At 34.5% G+C, this 10,416-nt stretch overlaps 2 protein-coding genes across 3 annotated transcripts; one reads left to right on the top strand and one right to left on the bottom strand.

Annotated features, from left to right (window-relative positions):
* The first annotated feature begins 934 nt into the window (after positions 1 to 934).
* LOC136227823 (uncharacterized) lies at positions 935 to 6,673 on the top strand. Of its 2 annotated transcripts, XM_066016589.1 has the most exons (14): positions 938 to 1,098; positions 1,176 to 1,254; positions 1,338 to 1,460; positions 1,619 to 1,716; positions 2,616 to 2,699; positions 2,855 to 2,988; positions 3,108 to 3,180; positions 3,272 to 3,317; positions 3,484 to 3,593; positions 3,690 to 3,797; positions 3,869 to 3,928; positions 4,387 to 4,448; positions 5,609 to 5,921; positions 6,351 to 6,673. In XM_066016589.1, the coding sequence occupies exons 1-14, from the start codon at positions 1,018 to 1,020 to the stop codon at positions 6,546 to 6,548; spliced, it is 1,569 nt and encodes a 522-aa protein (XP_065872661.1). In that variant the 5' UTR covers positions 938 to 1,017; the 3' UTR covers positions 6,549 to 6,673. The 2 variants fall into 2 exon arrangements, with proteins under 2 accessions (XP_065872670.1, XP_065872661.1); XM_066016598.1 differs by lacking the exon at positions 6,351 to 6,673 and having other exon boundaries at positions 935 to 1,098; positions 4,355 to 4,448; positions 5,609 to 5,770.
* Positions 6,674 to 6,840: 167 nt separating this feature from the next.
* Positions 6,841 to 9,994, bottom strand: LOC136227835 (mitochondrial phosphate carrier protein 3, mitochondrial-like). Its single transcript, XM_066016605.1, has 6 exons — positions 9,534 to 9,994; positions 7,863 to 8,224; positions 7,724 to 7,767; positions 7,418 to 7,632; positions 7,191 to 7,315; positions 6,841 to 7,103 (listed from the first exon to the last, which is right to left on the bottom strand). The coding sequence occupies exons 1-6, from the start codon at positions 9,831 to 9,833 to the stop codon at positions 7,058 to 7,060; spliced, it is 1,092 nt and encodes a 363-aa protein (XP_065872677.1). The 5' UTR covers positions 9,834 to 9,994; the 3' UTR covers positions 6,841 to 7,057.
* Positions 9,995 to 10,416: the final 422 nt, after the last annotated feature.

Genomic DNA, 10,416 nt, shown 5'->3' with positions numbered 1-10,416 from the left:
CCCTAATTTATAAACTCTAGTTCTTAAAACAGATTAAAAATAGTGATTTTTATTAATTTGACACAATTCAAAATTATAATTTGAAATAGTTATAATTTTTTTTAAAATCAAATTAGCCTCAACCGGGCAAAAAGTCAACAAACTAGAAGAGATTACGGCCCTGTTTGGGAATTAGCTGTTAGCTGTTAGCTGATTATATTAGCTGATTTGACTAGCTGATTTGACTAGCTGTTTGTGTAGATCTGTTTGGTAAAAATTACCTGATTGATAATAGCGGTTTGTGCAAAAAGACGAATAAGGGCATTAATTTTGGTGCAGGAAAGGAGGGAGTCTATCTATTTGGGTTAAAGAAGTCCATTAATTTTAATATTCCAAAACGCTAATTGAAAAAGCTCCTTTTAAGAGCTTTTTCTAAATTAGCGTTTTCATCACAAAACTCTCTCCCAAACCTCTCTCCACCAAACACTCCAATCAGCGGTTTCAGTGGTCAAACCTCTAAAATTGGTCAAAACCGCTTTTTTTTATCCCAAAACGCTCTTTACCAAACAGAGCCTACATCCGGAATAACATCATAAGTAAAAGGAATAGCATGTAAACGAGATAACCGAGTAAAAGCATCGGTTACCGTTAGCTAATCTCCTAACAAAACGGACCGAGAAACCGTTATTAAGGCTAAGAAGCACTTTACATTGAGCAATAATATCACCGAATTATTAGTTATAAATAATTTTTGAAAAATGAATTTCTGTGTAATTTTCCCATGAAATTTTGTATAAATTTCAGTAAGCAGCCCAAAACCAAACCCTTTATATAAGGGGAAACCATGGCCCATGAGCTTTTTACGGCCCATTATAAGTAAATCGAATGAACAAGTTAATTTTGCCACGTGGCATGATATTTCGATAACTTGAAAATCTTCCTAAAACCCTGAAATCCCTAGACATCCTAAAGGGTTTAAGCATATCATCATCATCGTCACATGGTGATAGCAATAGGCGACTTCCCTTCCTAGTTTCCATGGCTATTACAGGCCTAAGCGGATTTGCCTGCAGATCGCATTTATCTATTCGCCCTCCCTTCTATCGCTGCATTCGCAAGGTAATTTATTGTTTATATTTCAATTGATTGTGTATTCAATTTCTTCGTTTTCAAACAATCTCATCTCTGTATTTCAGCCTCTTTTTGCTGCGCTTCCATCAATCGAGACACTTGATGAGCCTGAGCGTATCCTAATTACCAAGGGAGACAATTCAGGTGCTCATTGTTATACAGTAGGTAGATAGCTAGAGCTTTTTGTTTCTCCATGTTGTTTTCTATAATTCGATTTTTATTTTTAGGAGTGAGAGAAGATAATAGTAAAGGACCAGTGTGGAAGAAGTTGAATTCTAAGGATCTTGGAATTAGTACTTCCAAGCTAACAATACCTACCAGAAAGGTTCTTAATCGTCTCAAACTACGAGGTTAGTATATAATTGCTGGATCTTTTGTTTTGTATAATTGATATAATTTTTGTATGTAATGTGGTTTGTGTTTGATGGTAATAGTCAGTTTTTCGTTTCATGCCGGAATGGTTGTTTTACTTTGGTTAGAGACTCAATATTTAAGTTTTATGTGGTAGGGTACGAGGTATACCTTGTGGGAGGTTGTGTTCGGGATCTCATCTTAAAGAAAACACCAAAAGACTTCGACATTATAACAACGGCTGAACTTAAAGAGGTGATCCTATATATTCAGATTGCATCACTTTTGTAGTTCTGAACTCTTTCTAATTCAGCAAATATAATGCAATGGAGAGTGCTAGCTGTGAAATTAGATTTCTGATTATTTTTTTACTCTATTCTGAGCTTACATCATTTTTTTTAATATGTTCATCTAGTGTTTAGGGATTGAAAGTAAATATATGGTTTTTCCTCTCCTTTTTTATATAAAACACTTTGCCCGTATTTTCATTGATAAGTTAATTAGTATAGCTGTGAGAAGTATAATAAAGTTCCAAGTATCATCAAATTGCAACAAAAATAAATGAACCATATTAGGTCTATAAATTGTTTGGTTTTGTTCTATTAAGCCCTCAAGTCTGTTTGAAAAATCCTCATAGTGACTTTAACTTAGAAATCTACATGCTGTCTGCGAATCTAATAAGAACCCTAAATTTCAATAGAAAAAAATCGAATACTTCTGTGACTTAATAATGTGTTTCTCCAAAAGAATGCATCATCAACTTTGGGTGGTGGGAGCAATTGATTTTATTGAAATTTGAATCCTTGTTAAGTACAGAACAGTCTGAAAATCTTGTTTTTTTTTTTTGTTGGAAACTCTCTACGTGACCTTATCATGAATAAGGTTTAGCTCATGAAATTAAAAGGTCTAATCTATAGTCATCAGAGATTGAAATGTTCAATGTCCAATCAATGCTAAGGTTCATAGGGATACTTGTGTGAAGAATATACGTAACTTGTTTCGTAATAATCCTATGTAGAGATTTATATCTAATTAATTGCATACAGAATTCTGTTTAGGCTTTGTCACTTAATTTCACAGCATTGTGGAAAAAGGGCAGGAACATCAGTTTAATAGTAAAACTTGCATATCTCATGATGTTTTGCTATTTGCAGGTAGTCAGAGCATTTTCGCGATGTGAAATAGTTGGTAGAAGGTTCCCTATATGTCATGTACATATTGGAGACACTACATTAGAGGTATTACATCCAAGGACAAAATTATGAAAACTCATCCAAAATTTCTTGCACTAGTATCTATTACTCTTGACAAAGACATCTGTTGCATTTTGTAGTTTTATATTGACTTCTTTTTGTTTCCATATTTTATGTTTTTAATATATCTTTAGTGATAGGTTTCAAGTTTTAGCACTACTGTACGAAGGTTTGGTGCGGATGTCAGGAACAACGTCCAATGTCCCTTTGACTGTGGTGACAGGGATTATGTTCGTTGGAGGAATTGTTTGGGCAGGGACTTCACCATTAATGGGTGAGTAGACAAAATTCAATATTTATAGCTTCTCTCATTTTTTCCCTTTCTTTCAGCGCAACCACAAACACTATTTTCTCTATGGTCATGCTTTCAACTTTGCCTGTTATTACTTGCAGATTGATGTTTGATCCATATGCAAAAATAGTCTATGATTACATGGGAGGTCTACAAGATATTCGAAAGGCTAAAGTGTGCATGTATTTCTAGCTTTATTAGTTCATTATTAAGTTACTCGTATCACAATTTATAATTTCCTAACATCCTCATTTTGTGGGTCAAGGTGCGAACTATAATACCAGCAAGTACTTCTTTTCAGGACGACTGTGGTAAGTTTTGTTATCTGTAACAACTTCTTTTTTTTTTTTCATGTAACATGGACACTGACCTTTAATTCATTTTGCTCTATTAGTTTTCTGTGAACAAAAACCCATGCTTAAAGCTTGATCTTACTATTTTGACCTTGAAACTGATATGGTTTCACTGTCTTTGCAGCTCGCATTCTTCGTGCAATAAGAGTTGCTGCTCGCCTAGGATTCCACTTTTCAAAAGAAACAGCTCACTTTGCCAAAAAATTTGCAAGCTTAATTTTAAGACTTGATAAGGTATTGAAGCAATTTTGCCTAATCTTGAGTATTTCTGAGATTCAATTTACATCTAAATGTTCCCAACTGACTTAACTGTAGTGCAAATTATCCTAGGGAAGGCTTATGACAGAAATTAACTACATGCTAGCATATGGTTCTGCTGAAGCTTCTTTAAGATTATTATGGAAATTTGGGCTTCTTGAAATACTTCTTCCATTTCAGGTATGCAGTTGATGGTAGTTTAAGTTTGTAGGACATTTCTCTTGCAGATCTGATATAGCTCCATCTTGCAGGCAGCTTATTTTGTTCGTCACGGTTTTAAGAGACGAGACAAGAGATCTAATATGCTTTTGGTAATTTCGATAAATAACTTATGTTGCTACTTCTGCAGAAGCTTGAAAATTTGCTTGTTATATTTAGTTTTGGGAAACAAATTTCATAGGGGGGGATTAAAAGAACTGCTTGAGTTCAGATTTAGTTTCTTCACTTTATTACGAATGTTAAAGTCTAAACTAACCCAACTGGTGTATTCCAATATCTATTTTTATTCATGAAGTGACTATTCTTTACCTCCTAATGTTTTTCATTTGTTCATTTTTTTTTCACATGTATATTTTAGATCCAAAAGCAGTGTTGTCTTTATCAATACAATTTTATTTTCCTTATTTAACTCTTCTCTAAGAAAATGTTGCTACTAGTTATTATTGTGCACTATGTTATAGTGTTTCTACTAGTTATAATTGTGCACTATGTTTTGTGTTACTTGACTGTATTTACAGTTTTGTGATTGCAAGTGTTATTCCACCTGCAGTCTCTTTTTCACAACATGGATAAGTTTCTTGCACCTGATAGACCATGTCACAGCAGCTTATGGTAAGTTTTCTTAAGGTGCTTAATTTAATAATCATGTCATGTGTATGCTAGAAAATGTCAGTAGATTTTGAGAAGTTAATTTTAGGAATGGCTTCATCACCCTGTTAGATTATGTTATAGAAACTTCATGTTGACTTTGTATTGCATGTACTTTTTTCTTGAAAGAAACATGCCGTCTTTGATGATTATGACATTCATGAACAAAATTTTAGATATATTTCCTCCTTTTTGTGTCTCTTTAGCAAGTTTATGAGAAATTCATGGCAATTTGCCAATTTATCGTTGATTCTAAAGGTATACCTCTTATGAATGATATAGATAATTAGATATGTCATCCGGATATTCATTGCCACCATTTTTATTGAGGGTCAGAAATAAAATGAATTTAGTAATTGATATAGTTTGAAAGTTAACATGCTATAATTGTTATTGTTCTGGTTTTTTTTTTTTTAGACCTACTATTTCCTATTTAATTTTACTTGAACCAAATTCACTACATTTAAACCTGTAAATGAATTCCTTGAAACTTATAGGAATTTGTCTGCCACCAAATACTTGAGTAACTTGGTAGAGTGTGGGATGTGTCTATGATATCACTTTTTTTAAAAGTAAGATGTTTTTTTTTGGTTCCTATATGGCTATAGGTCCATTGAGTGAAGTATTATCGTGTGACATTTATATTTGCATTAAACTTTGACCTATATTATACACCTAAAATCTCAATTAAATAGTGAGTCGAATTTTATGTGGTTTGTAACATTGTGGGAATTGCAATAAAATGAGATTGAAGTGTAGTACCATCCAGAACCTTCATGTAATCGGTTCCATAAAATACTTGTTCAACTTTTTATAATTAATTTTGACATGCTGTGATTTACATTTACTTTTCATATTCTGTTATGATTGTTTTGATGAAGTCGCTGCATTCTTAAGCATTGTCAAGACATTTAAGAGGTGGTGGAACGAAACTTCTTTCTTTCAGTTGTAGTCAATTGTTCTAAAGTTGTCTTATTGTTCACAAGATCACTTTTGGATTCCTTCACTATGTTTAGGACTAGGGTACAGCCGTTTGGATGCAAGTTAATCAAAATTCCTAAAACGATTTTGGTGCCTAAAGGCAAGTTGGACCTACTGGGCTAATTGCAGGTCTATATTTTCAGGGTTGGAATGTTAGCATTCCATAAAGCATTAGCCGACAAATCGAGGGATCCTTTGGTGGTTGCTGTGTTCTGTCTTGCTGTCCACAATGGTGGAGATATGTTAGCAGCTGTAAGCATAGGAAGGAAGATCAGCACACCGCACGACGTCAGCTTCCATGAATTAGCAGAACCTAGGAATCTAGATGCAGATGAATTGGTTGATAAAGTTATGGATCTTGCAGCACATACTAAACAAGTACTGTCTATGATGACTGATGAGCAATATGTCTCTCAAGCAATGGCACAGTATCCTCAAGCCCCGTATACAGATTTAGTAAGCACTTTCCCTTTTAAATTTCATGCTTCCTGGAGCCAATTGACTTACCGAAAAGTATATCAGTAATCACTGGTGTTGATTTTAAGTGATAAATTGATTTCTTATCGGTAATCTAGTTTGATTTAGCAACAAATCTTTCCTTGGAAAAACACAATTATAAAGCCCCTGTATTTACATGTTTGAGCCCCTCAACTTCAACTTTTAAGCCTTTCTACTTTATGCATGTCCTATTAAATCGACTTCATTTTTGTTCTATTGAACTTGTGAACTTTATTATTGAAACCTATTGAGTCTATATTTTCTTGTTATTTTCAACTCTATAACGCCCCTTTTATGGTGCACATGCATTGTTTTTGTCAGCTCTATTAATGTGTTTACTGTCTTATTTGGCGGCTGTGTATTCCTAATTGTGTCCTTTATGTGCAGGTATTCATTACGTTGGCATTATATTTGAGAGCATGCAGGATTTTCGAGTGTGTAGGAAAAGGCCCAGAGGGGGGATTTATCCCAAAGCAAGGTAGCAAGATAAACTATGAGTTATTAGCTTCGGGAAATCTGCAAGAAACTCGACATATGTTTGCTAGGATTGCTTTTGATACTGTTTACCCACTTAATTTAAGTTGAGTCACACAACCTAATCGAGATCTTATTTATTCATCCTTCAATAGTCTCACTCAAACATGCAACTGCCTTCTTTTTTTAGTTTTGTACTCGAACAACAATTACATGAAATATTTTCTTCTTTCTTATCAGAAGTGCTAATTTACTCCAAATTTTGTAAATTGATTAATGATTTGTTATCAGTTGGCTTGTGTCTTCTCTTATTGCAACTTACATTTAATGGAGGTTTACTAAATATAGGAACGAAATCTGAATCTAAGTTTTACAGTAAGTATTCGTCAATCAATGCTAGATGTTGTCATAATCAAAACATCCTTTTTGTAAAAATTTGAATGAATAATTTTATCTTGTAAGATACAATGCGTAGCTGAAGCTAACGCCTATATGCCATTATAGCATGAGCTAACCAACTCTTATTTATCTGCCTAGGAGAAATTTTATAATACTCCCAAAGAATTCCTAATGTAGAAAAATTGTATATCTTTTTTCTTCACACCTAAACTCTTTTAAGTTCAAGCCTCAGCAGCAACAGGGGGAGGAACACCACCAGTAGTTGGCCTACAAATGAATAAAAAGTCCCAAATTCATTTGATTGAAGTAAAATTTAAGTAAGCATAAAATGGTATGTAAAAGAAGAGTACTTACAGCCCAACAAACACTTTAAAAGCATCATAGATGCCCCATTGCGCCCCAGTTAGAGTTCCGATCATCACAATTCTGAGAGGAAGTCCACGGGTGAAGAGGCCCTTCCATCCTATCTTCTTAATTGCCTGCACCATACCAATTATGAAAGCATTAACAGAGTGCTAGTCAACAGATCAACTAGGAAGAAACATGGAAACATATAATATATGTGCTTGAGCTTCACTCACATCAGCGGCAGTAGCTCCCTTAGCATTGTTGAGGAATGACACCATGTTATCAGCTGGATGAGAGACAATAGCACAGAGCACACCAGCAACATATCCACCAGCAAAGCTGATTCCGAGCTGCAAACTTTTACTGCACTGCTCTTTCGGCGTTGGGATTACATGTTTGTATATTTGCTCCACAATTGTCTCGAAGGTTACAAATTTCATCATTGTATCTGTTATACACCAATTTTAACCATAAACACTTAGGCATATATATAAATACTTCATTTCATTGTAAATCTGTTCAAACAATGGAAATCTTACATGGAACTTGACGTCCCCAGAGAGGAACAAGCCCTTTATATAACCTGTGAGCATCAAACATTAATCATATGAGTTTGTTTACTAAAACTTCTTATAATTGAAAGTTCCAATATAAATAATTATTGTCCTGAGTACGTACCCTGCGTAACCTTCAGACCTGATGATCTTAGGCATGCCATCAGCCAAGCCTCGTGCAAAACCGGGCTGAGTTTGCACACGAACTTTGACAGCTTCCATAGGGCAGAGGGCAACATCAGCAATGAGTTCAGTGGATGCAGAACCAGCAAGATAAATTAAAGTCTTGTATTTGGAAGCATATTCAGGTCCAGCAATGTCTGAATAGTACTTCTTAAAAAATTCGTAGAATCCCATTTTGCAGGCACCCTGAGCACTGTAACCAAGCAGGGTTGGTGTCCATCCCTTAAAGAGACCTTTAACACCCTGCTCTTTAAGCAACACTCCAAATCCAGATGTCACGCTCTTGTACTTTGAAGGGTCAATCTATATCATCAATTACATCATATGTTAGTTATTTCATGTATGTAGCTACTTCAATACGAGCCCATACCAATTTTAGCTGAATGAATCACATATCATTATCAGTAAATATTAGGCAATTTTGTAACTCTGTATATATGCAACTTGCAATGTATTTTTAGAGATAAGTTGTTCACAACCCTTTTCAGAAATCTTTCCTACTCACTATCTAATGAAAAAAAAATGCAAAAAAGGTTAGTCATACATAGATCACAGACGCTTTTTTCGTGCTTTGAAAGTTCAAAATAGGGAACAAAGTCAAAGATGGTCTTCTTTTTGTTTTTAAATAGAACTGTTCTAGTAACTACTGAATCCGAGGCCTACTCCACAACAGCGATAGCCCGCCGGTTTTCTCATTGGCTGGGTTCAGACTGGATCCAGCGGGTTTTTATAAACAAATGCTTAGCCCGGACCCAGGTCCAGTCCACCGTTAATTTAGGCATTGGACCGCACTGGGTTTAAGTTCAAAAATCAAATTCCAAACTCAGTCCATATAAACCATCTAAATATATATGTATACTTTTTATAAATAAAAATAAAATTTATATTTAAAAATAAATATTAATATATATATAAATATAAATTTATTAATTAATATTAATAGACAGGTCAGTGTGGGCTGGTCTATGTTATTTTTATAAATCTCAAACTCTACCCAAAATATAGACAGGCTTTAACGGGCTTGGATCGAGTTTGGTTTATGGATAATTTTTATTGTCCAAGCCCGGCCTGGGCAGACCGGCCTGTTAAATAGGCTCAAGAAAGTTTTCAATTTTTTTTTCCCTGAAACTACTGATTTTTTTAACGAGAAGCGTATATCTAAGATATGAATCTTTAGTATACTTTCCTTTATTATGACAATTAATTAAGTTCAGTAAATAAACAATAGTTATAAGCGAGCACAGAATTAGAAGCAATATACATCAATTTGAAAACACAATTTGATCGGTACCCCAATGAACTAAATCAAGACCAGTAATAACGGGAATTCTACTCCAAAAGTAATTGGAAAAATCAAATCATAATAATAATAAAGTTAGGTGTATTAATAAACTAGAAAAACTAGCATTCCTAAATCATGATACTCATCTTCTAAAAAGAACAATATTAACATTTCAAATGCAATGATCAAGTACATGATTAATTATCTTTGATTGCATGATCAGGCAGCTTCTTGAAGATGTATATAGAACTTAGGAAACCTTGATTTAAATATTTAATTGTATTCGTTGAGGAAATTAGTAAGAAAAAATCGAGAATAAAATTAAGATACCTGCATATTGCACTTGACTAGATCAAGAGGAGTGACTGCCGTGTGAGTGATGCCGCAGCTTAAAATCCCACCGGCCGCAGACGCAGCATAAAAAGCCGGTGAGTACATCTGGATTTTGATCTTCTCATTAGGTGCAGGAATGACGAAGCTCTTCCCTCCGTCGGCAGATGATTTATGGAATCCATGATCGGAGTTGAGCGGTGAAGGTTGAAAGTCAAATAATGCGGCGTCGCGGGAGCTAGGAGAGTAGAGAAAGGAAGGGATGAGAGAATGGCCGCGCGAGTGATCGGAGATGGCCATTGGATTGATTTAATTGAGCTGAAAAGTAAGATTCCTAATGGTTTAGTGTTAGAGAGGAAGTAGAAATTGAGAATGGGAACGGAGAAGGTGAAATAGTTGTGGATGGCAGTGGAAATTCGAAGGCTAAGCTTTTTTATGGCGCGAGAAAGTTGAGTCGGAAATGGCTGCTTTTCAAATTTGACTGACCATGTTTGCGCGTATACTTGCACCATACATTCTTTTAACCGCTCCTATTGGCCGAGAGTTTTCTTCTAGAATATCATCTGATCTGATCATCAACCCCTTTATGCTAAATAGTATTTCGTCATTCAAGATTAAATATAGATTTATTAGAATCTTCAAAACATCGTACAGTTTAAATTTAATAAGCTTAGATCTAACACCAATACCATTTTTCTGGTAGTCTTTTCTGAATTAATTCCCTTCTTTTCTATGCGATTATTGCATCTCCCTTAATGGTAAACTCATCATATTAAAATATATTTATTTTCTAACTCATTCAATTCAAAAATAGGCTTAATACATCATTTGTTCCCGAAGTTGTTTAAAAAGTTTGATTGGTCCTCCTAAAACTTGCATAGAT

Source organism: Euphorbia lathyris, chromosome 1 (genome assembly GCF_963576675.1).
Source record: "Euphorbia lathyris chromosome 1, ddEupLath1.1, whole genome shotgun sequence".
NCBI lineage: Eukaryota > Viridiplantae > Streptophyta > Magnoliopsida > Malpighiales > Euphorbiaceae > Euphorbia > Euphorbia lathyris.
This window is presented reverse-complemented; position numbering and strand designations above follow the sequence as displayed.

What these genes read in the sequence shown, in the direction of transcription:
- LOC136227835 (XM_066016605.1), bottom strand. Translation starts at nt 9,833, where the DNA reads ATGGCCATCTCCGATCACTCGCGCGGCCATTCTCTCATCCCTTCCTTT. An exon ending in CTGGGGACGTCAAGTTCCAT is followed by an intron (nt 7,633 to 7,723) that starts GTAAGATTTCCA and finishes GGTGTATAACAG; the next exon opens with ATACAATGATGAAATTTGTA. An exon ending in TTTAAAGTGTTTGTTGGGCT is followed by an intron (nt 7,104 to 7,190) that starts GTAAGTACTCTT and finishes ATTCATTTGTAG; the next exon opens with GCCAACTACTGGTGGTGTTC.
- LOC136227823 (XM_066016589.1), top strand. Translation starts at nt 1,018, where the DNA reads ATGGCTATTACAGGCCTAAGCGGATTTGCCTGCAGATCGCATTTATCT. An exon ending in AGGGACTTCACCATTAATGG is followed by an intron (nt 2,989 to 3,107) that starts GTGAGTAGACAA and finishes TATTACTTGCAG; the next exon opens with ATTGATGTTTGATCCATATG. An exon ending in AGAGATCTAATATGCTTTTG is followed by an intron (nt 3,929 to 4,386) that starts GTAATTTCGATA and finishes TTCCACCTGCAG; the next exon opens with TCTCTTTTTCACAACATGGA.